This window comes from Cynoglossus semilaevis, chromosome 1 (assembly GCF_000523025.1).
Source record: "Cynoglossus semilaevis isolate Cse_v1.0 chromosome 1, Cse_v1.0, whole genome shotgun sequence".
Taxonomy (NCBI): Eukaryota; Metazoa; Chordata; class Actinopteri; order Pleuronectiformes; family Cynoglossidae; genus Cynoglossus; species Cynoglossus semilaevis.
Genome location: NC_024307.1, coordinates 28,110,455 through 28,132,241, shown reverse-complemented (window position 1 = coordinate 28,132,241; position 21,787 = coordinate 28,110,455). Strand labels below are relative to the sequence as shown.

Genomic DNA, 21,787 nt, shown 5'->3' with positions numbered 1-21,787 from the left:
GTCTGTGTCTCTCACCCTCCTTTTCAACAGTCTCTCAAAAGTGTAGACACTGAAACAACCTTTGTGAAACATTATCTATTTCCTAACACACACACACACACACACTCAGAGGGTTCTTCTCTGTGGTGACGGAGGGTCATATTTCTCACTTTGATCTTCACCTCTCCCTCTGTTTTCATCCGGAAAAACACACACACACACCTCACACACACACAGAAGTAAGTGAAGCATTAACTCTCCTACTCCTCTTATTCCACCTCCCACCATCCATGATGATGCTGGACAGAAAAACATGACAAAAACACCAAAGAATCCACATGTCAAGTCTGAGTCCAGTCCTGCGGTCTTCAGTCAGTCGGTAAATCAGCCGCTGATCGTTGGAGACGTGGATCAAAACTTGTAAATTGGTAAAACACACGAACCCCATCGGCTGATTTTAAACTTTAACTGCATCTTAATTATTGACCAGAAACGTTTCAATCCCATTGATTAGATTGTAGATTGTAGATTGATTGTGGGTTTACACACACGCACACACACACACACACACACACTCACACAGCTGCAGTGAGGTGACCTGAGCTGCCCAACCGACGCTTTAACCTTTATCAATTAACCAACAGCACAAAGTGGAGCTGAAACAAGACACACAAATGAACACGCACACACAAGCACAAACAGTTACGCACGAACAACAAAAACAATACAATAGCACATACAGACACACACACACACACACACTCAGGCGTTTCACAACCGCAGAGATGTAACCTGAGCCACAGTGACAACTGATAGCTCTTTTTGTACACACACACACACACACACACACACACAGGCACACACACCTCAGCCAGGAGGCAAGTGTGTATGTCTCTGTGTGTGTTTTACAGACCACTGTGTTCCATTAAAAAAACGTAATGCTCCATGTAAAAGAATAAAAAACAAATGGATGACAAGAGTTCATGCTGTGTGTGTGTGTTTGTGTGCATGCGTGTGTGTGTGGGCTCTAACAGCCTGTCTTGATAAGGACAGCCCAGAATAACACACTCCGACATCAGCGGCCCTCCCTCCTGTCGCCCGCTATCGATTTCACACACAAACACACATTTAAACCCCCACAAACCAAGGATGTGTGGAGGTGGAAGAAGAACCTCAGCTTAGACGTGTTCCTTATCATCTTCACAAAAGTCCTACCAGTGTTTGTCCAATCAGTGTCTTCACACCATACAAGCTACACCTGTTTGCTGCAACCACATTGAACCACCCAGGCAAACAGTTCTTGACTACCACAGTAGGATGTAGACCAATCAGTGCTGAGTTTTACAGGAGATGTACAATTTGAAATGTGGGTGAATTCCAAATTTGGGTAATTTAATTTGATTGGTCACCACATGTGATAGACAGCTGTGTTGTCCAATTAGAGCCAGGAGAAACCTTAAAGTTTTACAACGACTGGACCTATATTACATTTACCTCCTGATTAGACCAACAACACATGTTTACTGTACATATATAAAGTAGGTTAACACCAACATGTGAAGATATAACTGCATATAACTTCAGCTGTAGTCAGCACAATCCTACAGACATTATAAGGTGCTTATATCACCCCCCTGGTGGTCGTCTACAATGCAGTTTGTTAGCTCCTGCCCTGTGCTGAAAAAACTCAAGAACAAAGATGGACGTAGCTAGTGAGGCAAAAAACTGAAAAAAAAAAAGAAAAAAATCACAGCTGGAAGTTTCTTTCTCTTTGTTCACTTCTTTCTGAATGGTTAATTTTGCCAAGTGTGAAAGTGAGGGCCACAGTGTGTACGTGAGAGAGAGAGAGAGAGAGAAAGGTATTAGAGGAATGCGAGGATGACCAAGGGAGAGAGAGTTCGCTGAGCGTTCAACAACAATGGCTCTCCAACTGTGTTGTTCTATGTGCATTCACTGTTCACATGATCCATTATCACTCCTGACATGTACCACTGTGTGTATGTGCGTGTGTGTGAGTTCACAGATAGCCCCGAGAGTCAGATAAAAGGGAGAAAGTGTGACCAGTTGATAAAAAGAGTCAAAAATAGCAAATGAGACGCAGAGAAAGAAAAACAGAGGAGACGACTGCATGTGTTTGTGTGCAGAACGAAACCCAATCTGCCCTAAATGATCAGCAGACATCGACGCAAACTATCACTTTCACCTAAAAAAGCTACGGACAGATCACAGGTAACAGTGAAAAAACACTGTCACTTTATTGTACACAATGTTATGTCGTTCTTCTTGTCTGCAGACCAGAGTCCTTAGAGAGAACCAGTGATTTTAGAACATCACAAATGTGTGGTATTTTGTGACGTGACTGATTAAAATATTCCTCAAACTGACCACAGGAGGCAGTGGTGGACCAACAGCTTGTGTCCCTGTGAACTTAAATCACTGATTTTCTTCTATAGTCTGAAATGACTGTCTTTCTAAGTGGTTGATCAAAAGTGCGTTCACAGTGTGATAAAGTTGTGAAGATATTTTTAAGACATTTTATTTTAATTAGTGGAATCTTTTGTTAACTGGTTAAAAAAAAAATTAACCTTGACCTTGATAGATCAACTCAAAGTGTGTGTGTATATATATATATATAACTTTGTTAGACATTGTTATTGGTATATAGAAAGGAAAGTTTTATCTGTCACAAAGTAAAATTGCGTACGTGCACAGAAATGCACACAGAGAGAGAGAGAGAGAGAGAGAGAGACAGTGGGAACATCTTTCCATCAAACATTAACAGCAGCTTGTTATTGGTTATATTTCACTGAATAAGCAGAAAAAAAACAGGAATGTGGTGATTAACTAAACAGGAAGTGGTGTCTGAGATTACGGGTGCCGTCAGTTTTCTGTGAAGGAATATTTCTGTTTAAACAAGGCTGAAAACTATTGAAGAAATATGGTATATGTGTTTTTGAGTCAAAATAAGATAATCACAGATAAACCTATGAATTATTATGTATACATAATCGACCGACGCAAATGGAACAAAAAATAAATAAATAACAGTTAAAATATCAGATATATATCAGACATTATCAGACAAAGAGCCAAAGAGTGTACTATAAAGGCCTGATATAATAAAAATCTAAAGACAATCACTAACAATAACCAAAAACTTTGATTTACAGCCTTAAATCAAGTATTTTAAAAAGTACAGCCTGAGCTCAAGCCTCTGAGGAAAGTCTGTCGTCAGAGGAAAATCTTTTTTTTAACAAAGACATGACAACTAATGAACATTTTTGAAAACATTATTCAAATGTACAATCTGATATGTTCAACCTATGTCTGAGATAAATGGATAGGAATATCAAGAAAGACAAGTCATGGCCTAACAGAGGTTTAAATAGGATTGAAAAGTGTGTGTGTGTACGTTTGTGAGTACGGTCAATAAAAATACATTCTTATTCTGGGCTTAAAATTAGTTAAATTAGCTAATTGGTTAAAATGATAGGTTAGCTTTACCATAAAAAAGTAAAAATATAATATATTGAAATAATTCTCATATTAACCTTTAGCATAAGCAGATAAAACTACAGATAGAACTATAATCACTTATTAGATTGAATTGTATTAGAAAGTAAACAAAGTAGTTCATAATTAAAGTAGTTTATACTTTTAAGATAAAAAGGCATTTAAACACTAAGGTCTAAAAGTAATGAAGCTGTAGACTATAATTAGAAAACAAAACTAGAACTGATAAGACAATTATTTATAAGATTATGAATCACAATTGAGGTTAATAAAGTACTGTAGCTGGTCACACATTTTATTTTAGCATGTCTGTTTCTTACTATATAATGACATTACATTTTTAATGACAGCATTAAAATGAATATTTCCAGGCAGATTATTTATGACTCTAACTAATCTAAACTAACTTTTATGTAAATTGCGATTGTTGATCAAAAGTGTGTTAGGATTTAATTATGATGTATTCACTGTTCTCATACATATGTGGTGTCGTCATTGGACTGAAATGACTTTTTGACAAAATGATTAATTGTTCAAATGTACAAATTCAGGGAAATATATTATGTAATCATTTAGAATTTGGATGTAAACTACTGTCATGAGAGACTGTTTTTACAGAGATCATACTTTACTGTCTTTTCCCGCCGTCACTGAGCGTCGCAATAATAATAATTATAACATAAAATATATATTTATTAGAAAGTTAGACCGTAATTGTTGTTGTTTGAAGCAATACTGTTCAGCGCTAAATCTTATCTATCAGTTATTTTAAGTATAAAATACGGAACCGCGTGACGTAAAACTAATTGAAATCGTTTCAATCGAGTTTCAAGTCAAAGTTGAGAGACAGACAGTGACTTTTTCTCTGTGCGAAAAACGTTGCTGGAAACGGATGTGATGACAAGTACGTGCGTGAAGGGGCTTCACTCCGCTCCTCTGTGCGTGTGCACGCGCGGATGTGGAAATGACCAGTAATCAATAACAGATTTGAGTTTCCTACCTGGCGCTGGTGCAGTCCTGGTACAGAATCTCGAAGTCCTTCCTGGAGATGAGTTTGCAGCGGTTCACTCCGGGCTGGATCGCGCCGAGTCCGCGAAGGACGCGCACCTGCTCCACCGTACACACGACGGGCACAATGTCCAGCCGCTTCAGCTTGGTGTAGACGGTGTGGAGCCCCCCCACCAGGTGCTTCAGGAACAGGTCGAACACCTGCGGCAGGCAGATGAGCTCGTGACCGTCCACGCAGAAACTAGCCACCTTCACGCCGTGCACATCTACCAGCTTGCACTCGCTGCTGGTGGGACATGAGGAGGAGGTGGTGTGCTGCTGAGCCAAGCCCGGCGAGGTGAGAGACTGTAGCCCAGTTAGGGTGCCCAGACCCGGGGACAGCAGAGAGCCGGGAACTCCGCCTGGAGCTCCTCCAGAGCCCGGAAGAAACGCGCCAAGCATGGATGAGGAGGAGGAGGAAGAGAGTCGAGGAGACGGACACACGGAGTGGACGGTGTGAGGGCTGGAGGTCCCGGTGCGGGAGACTGAGGAGGAGGTGTCCGGAGCTGCCCGGTACAGTGCCACAGGGGTCGGAGCACCGGAACCTGGCGTGTGGAGCGGAGGAGAGCCGCGGAGCGACATTGAGGAGGCGCACGGTCAGTTTGTCCTACTCTTTCTATTAAGTTTTAAATAAAAAAAACACTTTTCAAGTCTTTTCTCCTATTTTCGGTCACTTTTTCTTCGTCTTCACCTCCTCTTCTTTGGCTCCTCCCAAACCTCTCTCGGTCCGTGCTCGGCCGTGGACTGTCCGTTCTGTGCGTAAAAACCGACCAGCCTCTGAGTCCAGGTCAGTGGCCCCGCCCCATTTGTGAGTGATATCCTAGTCAGCAAATCAGAGCAGAGATGGTGTTTGAGGCTGATCTATGGTTGGTGGAGGTTGAGGAGGAAGGACAGAGGAAAGGAAAGAAAAGAGAAAACACGCTGGAAAGTAGCGAAGGAAGGATGGAAGGAAGTTAGGAAGGATGGAAGGAAAAATGGAGGGACGGATAGAAAGAAGGATGGAAGTAGAGAGGGAATAACAGGGAAGAAAATACTGTAGTAGGAGAGAAGGAAGAAAGCAATTAGGACATAAAAATATGAAAATATAGAAGGATTGAAGGAGGAATAGATTATAAGAAGTAGAAGAGAGAGGAAGGACAACTGGAAGAACAGATGACAAGGAACAGGAAAAACAAAAAAAAGATTTAAGAAACAAAAACAAACCTAAGAAGTAAAAAAAGATGAAGAATGAAGGAGAAATGTGGGCCAAAGGGAAGGAAAGGAAATAAGGGAGGATCTTCCATGAACTTTCTCATGAACTAATATTCATTTGATTTATCTGTCTCCCACTTTTTCAGTTGTGTGTGTGTGTGTAACGGTGTCCGTCCAGTTGTGGCTCAAATACGAGCTCTGCTGGTGAGAGTGAGACATGACCTGATAAGATAAATTATTCATGTAAATGAAGCGATGACTAATTAAATAATAATTGTACTGCAAAAATATAATAGGAAAGAACCAAAGAACGAACTGTGTGTGTGGAGGAGGGTAGCAGTGTTTTATAATCCCATGTAATCTTAAACAATTGGGAGAGGTATTTATTTCTAATAATAATAATAATAATAATAGTAATAATAATGATAACAATAATAAAAACAACAAAAAAATAAATCTGAGTCTTATTATTGCTTGACTATAATGTGTACAGGTGGATTTAGTCATGATTTTATATGAAAAGCTCTTTTTCTCATCGTTTTCTCTACATAAATGATTGATGACATGTAAATGGATCCTAATATAATATATTCACAAGCATCAAACGAGACATTGAGCCTTTAAATTTAACTCACAATCTGCCGTAGTGCTGGTCCTGACCCTCCCCTCAGCAATCACTATATTCTTCTTCTGTGTTGCTCAGCGGTCTTTCATCCTTTAAGTGTCTTTACTGCCACCTGCTGCCTCTTTTTTCCACCCAGGAAGGTTCCTGCCACTTGTGAAAAGAAAAGAAAAAAAGGAAATATTCTGCCTTAATTACAACACTCTTAATGGTCACCAGCCTCAGACAACATTTACAGCATCAGCTTGAAGTGGAGGTCTGCAGATGTTTGACCAAAGACAGTCACCAAAAACACCAAAATGAAGAAGAGACAAATCTGAGGAATATTTAAGAGCAGGCTCTCTTTACTTCTTCTGGATTCATGAATGAAGCAGAGCTGCAGGCTATATGTGTGTGTGTGTGTGTGTGTAATGTGTAACAACAACTACAACTGCAAACAGGAGATTTGAAAAACAATGTGCGCACATAGGCACACACACACACACACACACACACACTTGTCATCACTCGAGGCCATCAGGATTTATTTAGCTTTTATTTATACAGGCTTAAAGTCAAACCATCCATCTAACACACTGTAGCCTCCAGCTTCCATTGTTATGTGTGTGTGTGTGTGTGTGTGAACAGCAGATGACAATCTATAAGGGTGTGTGTATGAGTTTGTAAGTTTATTGTTTGCGCTGATGTACGGTAATTCAAAGATGATATATATACGTGTGCGTGCGCATGAGTGTGTGTTTTTCCCATCACCCTCTGCAGCTCCTTCGGCATTGATGCTGACAGCCACTTGTGTTTCTTTAATAATCTAATTCAACAACACAATTACCAAGTGTCACACTGCACTGCAAGGGGCTGCACCAAGTGACAGCCAAGTCCTTATATGGACATCAAGTTTTCAGTTTGTTAAGTCTGTGGACAAATGTATGATTCAAAGATTAACACACATTGGACAGAAAATATATGAAGGGACAATATTTCTATTGTATATTTGATGCAGAGGTTCATTTCCTGCCCGGCTGTTTGACCACCACGGTTGAAGTACAATCAATGTCAGTGGTTTACAGTTACCATGTATGGTCATGGTTTTGTAGTTTTTAGATACGCTTGATGCTGTTTCTATAATGACCACAATTTTTATATTTCACCTTTTGGGTCTGGAACAACAATTGTCCAACTATTGATAGTGCAAGTATTTGTTTGGTGTTGGATCATTAAGATCTGTGATCTGTAAAAACAAACCAATAAAACAGCTATAGTAGAAGTTAGCAGAGAAATGCCAAAAATTAAAATTTAGTATGAAATAATATACATTTTGATCTCAATCTAGCAGAAAAAAAAAATTAAATGTCAGCCAAGAAGACGGACATGAATTAATGTATGAATCAAGACAATGTCTTGTCTGCCATGTCCATACCAGAGCTGTTGGTTCTTTTTAGCTTTTTGAAACAAAATGACTACAAAATCCCCTGACCAATAATTTGCATCACAAGTTTAAACAGTTTAAACCAGGTTTAAACTTTAAACCAGGACCAAAATGTAAAATAAAACCTTGCAACAGTAAAACGAGGGGAGACATTTAATCCATAAAACACAGTTTTTGGCATGGCTGAGTTTCCTCTTCTTTCTCTCTCGTCCCTCCACCATCCTGTCCTCCACCTCTCCTTCCCTCTTTGCCCTTCATCCTCCCTTCTCTTTATCACTCCACTCATAAAAGCCGCTCATCCAGAAAGAACGGAGTTTAGAGGAGGAGGAGGAGGTGAGAGAGATGAACAAGGGTTAAAGACAAGGACGGGAGGAGATAAAGAGACGAGGATGAAGAGAGTGAAAGAGGAATTAAAGACAGGGCGGTAAAATCAGTCTGAACTGACCCAGAGAATCTGTGGACATTTTGTGTGAATTTTTTATATACTGTAATACGGTGTTAAACTCTGCACAGTTGTCATTGTGACAAGAAAATCTCCACTGTATACAGTTTAATGAGATCAGTTTATTAGGTGCACCAGACGCAGCCGAACACCGTCCACACCCAGAGAATGAGACTCTTCGGAGGTTGGACTTTGTTAAAGCTGGTCTGGTTTAGACTTTACAGTTAGTTTGTTTGACTCCAGGAGACACTTCTGAAGCTTGGATGATATAGTACATCACATTCAAAACATCACTGTGCACACACTCCCATACCATTGGCTTAAATACTTTGTCTTTGCTTTTGGTTGTGAGGTCAAAGGTCATTTATGATTTGTGGTCTGTGATCTGTTTTGATCATCATGAAGTGCGTCATTTGAGTTTTCTACTTCGCATATACTCTAGCTCAGTTCAAGGCCATTTTAGCTGTTTTCAGTATGGTGGTCTCTGGTCTTTCTACATTTACAGAGTTGTTGGGTTGACCTGCTTGGACAAGAGGAGTCTCAGATTATAGTTCTCAGATTATTGCATAGGCTTAGTTTTTGAACAAACCATTTCTCATTTTTAAATGTTTTTATGTTCTTCACATGAACTGCCCTTCATGTTTAGGTGTGCTACTTTTTCATGTGAGTGGACACAGAGGAGGAAGGAGAAAGAGAGGGAGAGTGAGAGAGATAGAGAGAGAGGTGTACAGAAAAAGAGGAAAAAAGAGTGAAAGAGCAGGTCTCAAGGTGACGAGTCATTGTCCTAATTCCTCTTTTAAAACCACTAAAGAGGCCAAAACAGTCCTTTCCCTCTCTCTCTGTTTTCCCACCCTCCTCTAATGTCTCTCACTCATTCTTTTCTCCCTGTCTTTACTAAAGAAGGTTAAACACATCCTCACTTCTTTTCTCTCTTTTTATATTTAACTCGTTCTCCTTTAGCATTTACATCCCTTTATCCTAACGCTCTCTCTCCCTCTCTCCCTCTCGCACGCTCTTTCTCTCTCTGTTCCTGTCGCCTTTGCCAGCAGCGATGTCTTCAAACTCTGATTGATGATGCTCGCCGTCGGTTACCGTCGTGTCCTGCTTTCTGTTTTTACCCAACTACTCTTTACTCACTCACTCTTATCTCTCTGTCTCTCTCCCTCTCTCTCTCCCCAAACTTTTTTAACTTTTCATCAAACTGCTGATATGAAAGTCAGGGTCATGAGTGTGTGCATGTTCAAAGTAATGCAAGGACTTTTCCTTAAATATCCACAACAAATGCTCACTTCAGCTCTGCTTATGTGTGTGAGGAACCAAATGCAAACTGTTTTTAGATCAAACAACTTATAATGTATAACAATATTTGATAATCTGTCTGTGTAGTTGTTGATAAATACATTTAAGCCTAAAAAGTTAAAAATGTTCTTTGTAGACATTGTTGAAAACTAAAACCTACATAGAACATTAATGCACCTCTGAAAGATAGATAGATAGATAGATGGATAGATGGATAGATAGATAGATAGATAGATAGATAGGTGAATGGATAGATGGATAGAGTTAGTGCAGTTATTAACGAAGAGTTTTACTGAGGGTGTTTTAAATGTTTATTTCATTATTAAGGTATAATCAGCATCATCAATCACTGTGACAGCCTCCTATTGTCAGAGTGTCTGTCACACACTGCACCGCTGTGTGTGTGTGTGTGTGTCAAGACAAATAGAGTAAGAGGCGGTGAGCGTGTGTTTGACTCAATTTTAACAAGGTGTGTAAAATCAATAGTCCTCATCTTAAGGCAAGGGACAGAGGAGACGGTGCAAGGCGATAAGGGAAGGGGGCAGAGTGAGAGGAAGGAGGCAGGAAGGACAGATGGAAGCACTATGAAACGAAAAGGGTAGTTAAATTTCAATTAAAAATAACAATGAGATACTGTATGTCTGTGAAGTTTGCAAACCCACCACACTCACAGTAAACCCACAGAGAAGAAGCTGTGATATCAAATCACAGGTGCACACATGGAGTTGCTGGTCCACTGTGGCTACATCACTGAAATCAAATGCCTTATATTTTGCTTGACTGTTTGAAATCCTCCCTTCAACGTCTTTGTCTTAAACAGACCACTGATAAACTGATTTTTGCCTTGGACATTTGTTTCTGATGTTCATAAATCACATATGAAAGACTTATAATCAGTAAAGAAAAGTGGCCTCTGTAGATTTATTTAAAACTACCACCTGATTGTTCTTACCTGAAGGTGCAGGAGGGGGTGCTGTGGTGTCCCCTGGTGGTCCTACAGTTTTTATTTAGCCAAAACATTATTTCAGAAAGTATTAATTAACAAGGGAAATGGTAGAAGGGAGATAAAAATAAATTTGGACCAGAGTCCAAATAATAACAAAAAAAAAGAATTGGCAAAAGATGAACTTTATTGATCCGAGTGCCAAACAGAATTATAGAAAAGAAGCCGAGGCTTTGAAGAGGACTTTCTACTGTCGTTATTGTAAGCTCCTATAATCCATCATATCTGGGTAGGAATCAAATTAACATATATTTACACACACACACACACACACACATTCAAAGACGAGCATTATTTTACTCTAACACACTCACAGAGGCCAAATCATTACTTGTAGGTTAATTAGTGTTATAATTAATAACCCAGTGCTTGGTGTGTGCACGTGTGTGTGTGTTTGTGAGTGTGTGCGCGCACATGCATGTGTACGAGTGTAACGAGAGGTCGGGAGTTAAATCATATTAATTTCAACATTGATTAAGCAATAAAAAAGACTCTTAACTAGTGGGGGTGTATCACTTCAGCTCACCGCCGTCACAGCTTTAAATCTATGTATTAATTAAAATACACATGTATATGTATGTGTGTGTGTGTGTGTGTCACTGTGCACACTTCCTAGCTTGACGCCATGGTTTCTAGAGCAAGGAAGGGGATCAAGGCTCTTTAAAGTGAGATTAAAAAGGAGAGATTTGAAGGGTGGTGATATCAAAAAACATGGTTGTGATTCAGAGAACAAGATGGAGGAAGGAGTGAGAGGTGGAGATAAAAATAGGAGAAAAAAAAGACGAGTTAGGAAGTGGGGAAACGGGGAGGAGGAGAGTGACTGCTGCCTGATTGGATAAGCGCCAGCGACTCTTTGAAATTGTGATCAGCTCTGATATGCGTTTTAACATATAGCTATAATGGTTTCTCATATAGATAACACTTTTTTTCTTTTCCTTCATTAGCAGGAAAAAAAACTTTTGTTAGCTAACTTGAAAGTCAGATGAGTTAAACGTTTCTTACTTTAATGTTAAAGTTACTCAGTTTACTTTGTTGTTCACATTGTTAAGCAGTCAAGTTAAAAACTCCCACACCAAAGTCCATGGAGGAAATCAGTGATTTTAGCACATGGTGTCACAAGAGCTGCTGCTCCACTGCTGCCTCGTGTGGTCTGGGGAGTACAAGTAGCAAACCAAAACTTGAACTAAGTGAAGTAGGCAGCTGTCAATCAACAGCTCATGGGAGCTTTGATGTAAAACAAATGACTTAGTCAATGTAAAATCATGTGGGAGAAGTAAAGATCAATTTGGTCACTTAACCAGACAACTTACCACATAAACCTTACCAAGCTTAACTATACAGAACATAAGGTTACGAACAACTGTGACAGATAGATATTGTTTCCTCAGCAAACTGATGTTTTCAAAAATATATAGGGACTATTTCACATTTTTAGCTTTTGACACTTGCTGGAATATTTTGTTCTGATTTTTTTTCACTGATTCTGCAGCAGTGATCCAACAGCTTGCACCTTTCTAAGCTAAAAATCACTAAAATTAAATTGATAAAGATCCACGATCCATGTTTACAGGCACCAGATGCAGGTTTATTTATGAAGGTATGATGGAGAAGAGAAGAGAAAAACTTAGATGGACTGAAGTGACAGCAGCAGCAGCAGCGGTGACACTGAGCTGCAGAGATTATTTTTCTTCTCAGGACGTAACAAAGGCTCTGAGTAATTGGGTCCTAACATGGCTGTTGGATGTTGTGGTGAGTTATCGGCTTTGTTTGGCTGCCAAGGTTTTCCCAAGACCCTGCAAGGCCTCGGCAGAAGGTAAGCTCAATAAAAAACCTGGTGAGTGTAGGAAGGTCAAACAGACGGCGGGTGAGATTTTTCTAAGGTTAAAGTATGCTGCCATTATCAACTGCCGTCACTAAGTTAACTCTGCAGCAGGGAAGAGAGGCTGATCCTGCTGGAGGGAAGATAGGAAGAAGTTAAAAGGAGTGACGGAAACAGATGAGAGTCATTTCATTAGAAGAGGGGAAGACACACAGTAAACGGATTCGTTAGGAGAAAAAGAGTTTGGATGTAGAACCAAGAAAACTGAGAACAAAGATGGGCAAAGAATAACGCAGACTGTCTTGGAAGGAATAATTGATGACTGATGAGCAACAAAAGTATATATGGACAACAACAAAAAACAATGGGCAAGGATAAAGGACAATGAACAGCAACACACCAACAAGACCCACAACAACACCAAGGCTTTTGGATGTGGAACAAATTCAAATAAACAATCTCAAATACTAAGGATTCACAACCAGTTCACACTGACAACGACCACTGAACCACAAAAAGACCAAAGCCTGATGAGACCAATAAACAGACCAATAAACAAAAAAACACTGATCACCAACATCCAGCAGCAGAGGGCCGTCAACAACTATGGTCACGTGTCCTAAAGAAAAACCCACGGGACCAGAAGAAAGACAAAAGAAAAAAAAAACACAATATACACACTAGCGAGAATCTTTCACTTCCTGAAGAAGCTAATGAATTTGTATTTTGCAAAAAGTAAAGTAAATTAAAGTTTGGGATTTAGAATTAGCTGAAGACAATCTATGTATGATTTTATTCTTAAAAATGGACAAGTGTGTAACTGTTTTAAACACACACACACACACACACTCACACATATAGTCTCCGCAGGGCGTTGGAGGCAGAAATGATGAGAAGATCAATCATCAGCTGTCAACACTGGCTAATAGAGTATGAGAACAACATATTAACTATACTGGTTAGATTAACACTCACTGTCTCAGACACACACACACACACACACACGCACATGCACATGCACACACGCTGCACTGGCGCAGAGATTTTACCTGAGTTTAGACGAATAAAAAAAAGATATAAAAAACAAAAATCTAAGCTGAAAAAAACTCTCCAAATTAAAATAACATTTATTTGAGTGAATTGATACTCTTTACTCAATTATGTTTTTAATTAAAAAGCTGACGTTTTTTGCTTAGCATCATTTTTTATAGTAGTGTGGGGCTGACTTTTCTCACAACTCTAGAACCTGCCTGAGAATAATGACAATTTTAATTTGTCTTCTAAAATTAACAAAAATAAAAAAACAAATACCAGCAGCACATTTGAGTTTTATATAAAGATAAAACACTGAATAATCACCAAAAGTGGTCATTTTTTAATCTTGCCTCTCCTGGTTTTCCACACTGGCTTCAGCTGAACATTTTATTGATAAAAAAAATAACTTTGCTGAAAGAATGATGGGATTTAAAGGACAGCCATTCAATTGTGTGTGTGTGCATGCATGTGTGTGTGCGAACAGTAGCATTAATGGCAAAATCACATTAAAGTGAAAATACTAGTGACTCACAAACAGGAAACTCTTCTATGACCTCCCTAATGATCCATTACAGCAGTGCATACGCATGTGCACGTGTGTGTGCATGGGTGGGTGTGTGTTTGTATACAGTATACGAGCGTGCGTGCACTTGCGTGCATGTGAGCTGACCTTTCCCCAGTGTTGGCCGGTGTGAGCCATCACAGGAGGTATTAATGGACTAATCACATTAAACAGAGAATCATTAATCATCTCCGCTCAGAGCTGTCACCACCATGCAACGCCTAATCAACTCTATTGTTTACACACTCACAGACACACACAACTGCAGCTGACGTGTGTGTGTGCGTGCGTATGTGTGTGTGTGTACACCAGAAAAAACACAAATGTCAGGATTTAAACTCCGTAGTCTCAGTCTTTTCTTTGTTTTTTTTCTTCCCCCGTCATATTAATTCTTTTTTAAATCATTTTTGTAAATTTCTAACTTCATTTTTTTTCTCCTCTTCTCCGTATCCACCTTTTATCCTCCTCACTGAACGGCATTTGGCTGATTCAGCAGCAATATCATTAAGAGACACACACCAAACACACACACAAAGACAGTGTACATCCACGACAATTAGACAAACATCTAAAAGTGACATGAAGCTGAACAGGGCATCTTTCAGCTCTTAAACTTGGACACTTAGTCACTGGACTAGTGTTCACGTCACTGTAGCAAATCTCTTGAAACACAATAAATGGTTTTATGATAAATAAATGGTAACAGTTTTACAAAGCTGCTGCTGCTGGACATTGAAAATGAAGGAAGAACATAAGAGCAGATGTGACAGGTGAAGACTAAAAACAATTATGAAAAAAACTTATTTTTCTACAAATGAGAAATGGATTTTGCTTGGTTTTTGTCTGTAAACTGTTGTCATATTGGTGTGAGTGTGTGAATGATTAGACATGGATGAATAGACACCAGATCATGAGGGAATTCCAACATTGTTAACAGCAGCTGGTAACATCTGCTGATGCAAGAAAAAAATTGAAACAAAATGGGAAATAAAAGAAATCAGGGGTGAAGGTGACCAGAGCAGGAAAGAAAATCTATTTGTTTTGGGGTTTTTTCCACACTAAACATCTACAGAGAAAATACAGTACATGACTCAGTTGACAGAGACACAGCAGTGGTTGATCTGGTGATTACCACTGATAACCATTAAAACTAAATTCAAATGTGTCATGTGTTGTGACTCACTGTTTGCCAAATCTATCTTTGTGACACAAACTGACCACTGAGGGCAGCAATGGACCAACGACTCCTTTGTCCCCGTGTGTTAAAATCACTGATTTCCTCTATGGACTTTGGTCTATAAACTTAAATGAATAAACACCGGGCAGTGAGTATGGAAGGTCAGTTATTTACAGAGACAAAGACAAGAGAAAAGGTGAAGTGACAAAGTGAATAAAAGAGTGTTAAAAGTGTAAAAGGCCTAAGAATTACGACAGGGTTGAAATGAGATTATGAGCGAATTAAAGAGCGATGTCATCTAATTTGCAAGACGAGAAAAAGACAGGGGGTTAACCAAGTGGAAAAAAGCATGGAGAAAAACTCTGATTAAAACCTTCCTCTGTAATAATGAGATCTAGTCCAATCCTTTTAACAGCAGCAGTAGCAGCAGAGGCCTACACACACACACACACACACAGAGAAGATTTAATCCAGATTTTTCTAACCATAAAAATTTGAGGTCAAGTCAAATCACGTTAAAGACGTGTAATTTAACTCTGTGTTTTAATCACTTTGTGTGTGTGTGTGTCTGCGTGTGAGAGAGAGAGAACAAGAGAGAGCAAGACAGAAGTTAACGCTAACTAAAACTGATTCAAGTTCATGTCAAAATTAATAAAAATACATATACTTACTTACTTCCACATAGAGCTACTACATTTTGTACTCATCAATCTCAAACCAATCCATGTTGTTTTTTTGCTGAAATCCACAGATACCAATGATAACAGAAAATTTAATTTCTTTAACAGCATAAATAAACAACTACTGTAATGACGTTACCTGGTAGTGCTGTGGTTATTAATGACATTGTTTGACTTTAACATTGAGTCTTTAGTCTACTAACTGGAGCAGTTGGCGTGTAACTGCTTCCTCAACCTACTTGTAACATAGTACATGAGGCAGCTCACTGCGTACGTTTTTTCTTAAACTCTGAAGAATACACCAAATAAAAAACAAACTTTAATTTTACTTCATAATGTTAAAATAAAAAACCCAATTATAAAAAATAAAGGCTCTTGCTGTATTTCTAAGAACATTCCAGAATAATGCATACTGTAACTAACAGTGGTCACACAGACCTGAACCAGTTCCACATTTATGAACACAAAAATGAGCATTAACTAGCTGCATGTAGCATGTTTAGTTTTATGTCTATTTGCTTACGTTAGTTTAACAAAAAATATAAATGTACAAAAAAAGTACCTTCCTACCTTAAAGCGGCAATTGGTGAATTGGGACAGTTTCTCCTTCGCACACTGACTTAGGTCGAAATTCTAAGTTAAGTAATAAAACAATGTTTGGTCATTTACACCTGTGATTTGATGAATGGCAGCTGTGAAAAACAAAATTTCCTGTTAAAAAACTACATCAGAAACACCTGCTCCGTTCTTGATTGAAGAAACTGACTGTAGTCAGAGTGATGTTTTCCCCGCTTAAAAAACAATATGGCCGCCATGAAACTCTTGAGACCAAGTACCAAAACCAACAGTACATGGGTCAGAACGTATGTTTATTCTGTCTAAAAACAATATGGCTGCCGCGAAACACTTTAGATCAGGTACAAAATTCAGCAGCGCATCAGTTCAATTTTCAATGTTTCCCTACTTATAAAAACAACATGTCTGCTGTGATGTCTTAACATAATGTACAAAATGGACTTTACATCAGTCAGACATGCTGGTTTTAGTGCAAAAACTGCTATTTTAGCACTACCAGCTAATAACAGAGTGAAAAATGAAACTGATAAACTAATAATGGAACTGATATTTTTTTATAGTTTAATAATTATAGTTTTTGAGTATCACTTCTAAATTGTACATGTTGTTTAGAATAATTATTTTTCAACCAAAACCTTCATGCTCCTGGTTTTTATGGGCTTTTTTTCCCCTGCTGACATATTTTTTTTCAAACATTCCAACAAGTGTGGGTTCAATCTATTCCTCTTTTCTGCACTCGTAGCCAAACACCTCCAAATACAAAGTGTAATTTTCTTCAGTGTGAAATTGTCGGTTTGATTCCTGTAACTGGATTAGGCTTCGTCCTCTGTGTCTTCTCCCATGTCATCATCATCTGTGCAGCAGTGTGTGAGTTAAATCCAGTGTCTCTGTAGCTGTAATGAGTGATTTCCTTTTTATTTTAAAATGATTATCTTCATGTTCAGTTATGAACGCAGCTCCATTTCCTCAGTGTGAAATTGTCCCTTTAAAACCTCTAACAGGTTTACGATGCTCTCTCATGTCTCTCTGCCAAATCCTGTTTCCTGCCCCTGAAAATTAAGCAGAAGCTCAAAGCTTTTTATATTTAATCAAATTTTCTCCTTCTTTTTTATATATATTATGTGTAAAGAATAAAATAGAAAAGAACAGCCTTCATTGTGGTTGAAAAACACAGCAGTCCAGTGAAATAGAATAAGAAGAATGTGTATTAATACGTACAAATTAAAGTATAAAAATACTTTTAAGGTTAATAAAAAGTAACAAACAACTACCATTGTTTGACTGAGTTGTAAAACTGACATAACCTAAAGTCTGTGATTAGTTTCTAAAAGAACGTTGTTTAAAGGATAAAATAAACCTTCCTTTAATTGTAGGTGTTTACTATTATAAGACTTAACTAACACACCTAACTTCCATACAACAGCGTTTTTGGATACTTTCATAAATAAAAAAGAAGAAGAAAGGAGAGTTGTGGAGGGAGAACTGTGGAGAAAAAAAAGTAAAAGTGATGTCAGAGTGATGTTGTTTTTATTTCCAGCTGATATCATCTCTGTCATCAGACATCTCTCTGTTTTCCCACGTTTACAATCAAACCTCATTTCTCAGACATTAAAACAGCAGGGAACACTGAGCTCTATGTGATCCTGACACAACCCCACATCTAACATCTCTGAAATAATTAGAAAAAAACCTGCCTCAGTTTTAAAAACTGAACAGAAGGAAACAACCTCCATCACTGTTATCACACAGAAGATAAAATCACAACATTAATATTTGTCCAAAACATGTAATGAAGCGAAAATATCACAGTGTTTGACTCATCTGAGAAAAATCTGTTTTGCAGCAGAAACATTTTGGTTATCCATTTACTATCCGCTAGCTAATTTAGCTGTATGGTAGCTTGCTTTTTGATGCATTGAAAGCAACAGTAACTCATTTTTACCATTTTCGTCTTTTTGCTTGAATTACTCTTAGTTTTTTTTCTTTTCATACAAAATTGCCAAACTTTTACTTAAAAATTTACTGATTATATAAAAGCTATTTCTAGGATACGTGAGGCCATATCTTTCTAAAATCACTAACTATGGTGATTTTTTTCTAAGTACAACTTGTTTAGGCGTAGGTTATGTTAGCTTTCAGTTGTCTCTTGGCTAACACATACCTACATTTGGCTAGTCTTTAAATGTTTGCTGGTCAACATGAAATGTGTTTGCTTTTTTGTGCTTGACTTTTTTAAAGGAAGTTTAGTTTTTGAATGGACTTTGAGGATGTGTTTTGAACTGTTGTCTTTGGAGTGTGCTCTCGATATTTACTTCATTTTTAAATTCAGTCTTAAATAAACCAAGTGTAATTAAAAACATATTCAAACATAAACCGAGAACATTAACAACATAAAAAAATATATATTTAGCAAAATTGTATTATCTATAGTGGCTAAATATTTTAAGAAAGGTCTAAACGGAATTGGGTTTTCTTAGCGCTTTGTTCATCCCCCCATTTTCATGTAAATATTACCATCTTGTGGCTGGATGCTGTTACTACTCACTAGGCGCAAGCTTCAAGAACTGCGTGACAAGAAAATAGTAATCAGTTAGCTACTAGGAGACTGTGCTGGCTTTAAATTCGACTTCTCGTTAACGTCATATGTGATCACACAGTCACAGTCACACAGTAACCCAAAGTGTGGTTAAGTGGATTGGAGGAAGCTCAATATGGAGGATAATTAGTGCCACATGGCCAGAAACAGGTCAGAAATGTGGCTTTTCTGTCTGAGAAAACAATAAGGTATGTGTGTTTGTGTATGTGTGTATGTGTTTGTGTGTGTGTGTCGGTCTGTATCACAGTCAGTCTTCAGGCTACTGAAAGCCATTGCTCCTCTGACCTACTTCAGAGCAGGTCACTTCTTTAAGAGTCTCCAGTCACCGTGAAATTTATATTATGTTATATGTCACTCACACATACACACGGACTGGTACATTGGCAGGAAGAAGATTTGGACTTTATTCGTTTTGTTTCATGTTCCTGCGACAGCGCAAAGTAAAATAAAAATCTATTGTGAATATGTCTAAAATTCTAAAAAACCAAACCCCAATTTAATTAAAAACAAAAACAATTATAAGTATAACAAATAGAACAATTACATTATAAAACACAGTAGACAAAACATTAAAGATTCACATGGCCCTGATATTGATGTCTTTGATTTCAAAAATCACATAAAATAATTCTAACAAGATTAAATTAGATTAGTATGATTTTATAGAGTGCCCTCTAGTGGCAGCCACTGTGGAGGAAGAGGAGGAGGATAATGATAGTGATGCTGATGATGAAGATGGCAGAGGAGGAGGGTGAAAGTCTGACTCTGTCCGTGATGACGAGAATAATCTCCTCCTTATCTCCCTGACTCCTCACGTCTGTCTTTTCTTTCTTCTGTCCTCATCCCTCTGTTAATTTCCTGTCTCTCTTCAAAAACAAACACAGAGAGGAGAAAGAGATGGAGGAGCGTTCTCCTCTCTCCCAAAGATTCTCTTCCTCTCAGAACAAACTCCGGCTCAGGGTCATTTTTCTGGACGAGAGCGAGCGAACATTTGAGGTGGAGGTGAGTTCGCTGATTTATCCTTTCATTCACTCTGTTTGCCACAAATTATTTATGAGTAATCTATATATAACCTACTCATAGTACTGTATACAAATAATTACTAGTATTATTTTAAATAAAAATTATATCATATATATATATATATATATATAACTTTTATTGGAGTCAGTGGTGGACCAACACCGTAATTTGTGCTGTGATGTTAAAGTTAATAATAATTAATAATTATTCATATAATCATTTGTTGTGCTGTGATGTTAAAATTAATAATAATTAATAATTATTCATATAATTATATTAACTCACAATGAAAGTAAACATTTTTTTGGCTGTTTCACTCAGAAAATTAAATGGCTGTGGTCAGTGTGATGTGCTGTGGCTGCAGGCGTTGTGATTGGTTCATACAATTCTTTGAGTTTTTAGGTGTCCAAAATCAACATGTTTTTTCTGTTTTGCTCTGTGAGTGAGTGAGTAAACGGACGACAGTGAAAACCACCAGTAAATATAAAAACGTTCAGTTTAAATGGTTTTCCGACATTTTAACCACTAGGGGACGTATTTCAGCAGTTTTAAACATCATTTGAGGATCACCCCTTCCACACTGAGCAGTCCTTTCTTCTAATCACAGGTTTGCTCCCTGTTTTTCTTTTTCTTTTTTTAAACGTTTTCTCTGTCTAATCACCAGCAGCTGCTCACTGCCACCTCTTCTCCCTACTCCTCCTCCCCTTCCTCTCCTCCTGACGGGTTAATGAAGGTGGTTCTGCAAGCACCAGCAGAGAGAAAGCACTGGTTATCACACAGCTAAAAAACACAGCAGTGAAGAAAAGAATGGTCCAAAGGGATGTGATCATCAGTGAAGGGAGAAAACCAGGAGGAGGAGGAGGAGGAGTAAACTAGGATACATCCTGGTCCTGCTCCCACATCAGAGACTGACCAGAACACATTTTTACAGTTTACCAAATAAAATGAATCAAATAAGATCTTCCCACACAGGCGGGTTCCCTCTGTCAGTGAAGCTCAGTCTGAAAGTTTGTTATTTTGTTTGTCCCTCAGTGGAAGGTCTCAGGAGGAGACTTCTTCAACAGGGTGTGTGGCCACCTGAAGCTGCTGGAGAAGGAGTACTTTGGTCTGGAGTTCAGGCACCACACTGGCAACTATGTGAGGAACTTTTCTTTCATAATTATTAATAATTTGCTCTAAATGGGGGCAGTGGTGGTTTGGTGGTTAAGGAAGTAGATTTGGATCCAGAAGGTTTCAGGTTTGAGTCCACCAGCTGCCAAGTTCCCACTGAGGTGCTCTGAGCGTGGCACCGTCCCCATACACTGCTCCCCAGGTGTTTTAGCTGCCCCCTGCTGACTGTGGTGATGGGTTAAAAGCTGCACACAACCAAAGTCACATTAGGTTGTGTGCAGTGGTGAGCTGTGTCACAGTGACAAGGAGTTCACTTTCCTAATGCATTATAACAACACCAACCATGTGTCTCAGGTTTGGGTGGAGATGCTGAAGCCACTGGTCAAACAGATCAGATGTGAGTAAATCTTTTTTTTTATTTTCTTTATCTAGAGCGTCAGGATCGTCTCACGAGATAATTCAGAGTATTTGTTCTCTGTGTTCTGCCTCATTCTTTTCTGGAAGAAATACGTGTTTCTGCAGTAGAAGAAGTGAGCCTGTGGTTGTTAGCACGGTTTGCCTGACTTGTACACAAATACACTTTAAAAGACGCTAAATGCTAGCAGATGCTAACATGTGCATATCACACTGCTACTAGCACACCACTAATAAGTGACACCTACTAGTGTATCAAAATCACTCTGTGGTAGC

The 21,787-nt window shown here is 38.5% G+C and overlaps 2 protein-coding genes across 4 annotated transcripts in view; one reads left to right on the top strand and one right to left on the bottom strand.

The window, feature by feature from the left end:
* Nucleotides 1-5,158, bottom strand: part of LOC103389227 (dachshund homolog 2) — a 44,575-nt gene extending 39,417 nt beyond the window's left edge. For all 3 annotated transcript variants that reach the window (XM_025064115.1, XM_025064147.1, XM_025064164.1), the window contains exon 1: nucleotides 4,493-5,158. In XM_025064115.1, the coding sequence (XP_024919883.1) occupies nucleotides 4,493-5,121 (629 nt within the window). In that variant the 5' untranslated portion in view covers nucleotides 5,122-5,158. The remainder of the gene's footprint in view (nucleotides 1-4,492) is intronic.
* Nucleotides 5,159-5,205: 47 nt separating this feature from the next.
* The window catches only part of LOC103389011 (FERM domain-containing protein 7), a 20,564-nt gene continuing 3,982 nt past the window's right edge, over nucleotides 5,206-21,787 (top strand). Inside the window, exons 1-4 of the mRNA XM_025064092.1 lie at nucleotides 5,206-5,326; nucleotides 19,849-19,966; nucleotides 21,020-21,124; nucleotides 21,452-21,494. Of these exons, the coding sequence (XP_024919860.1) occupies nucleotides 19,862-19,966; nucleotides 21,020-21,124; nucleotides 21,452-21,494 (253 nt within the window). The 5' untranslated portion in view covers nucleotides 5,206-5,326; nucleotides 19,849-19,861. The remainder of the gene's footprint in view (nucleotides 5,327-19,848; nucleotides 19,967-21,019; nucleotides 21,125-21,451; nucleotides 21,495-21,787) is intronic.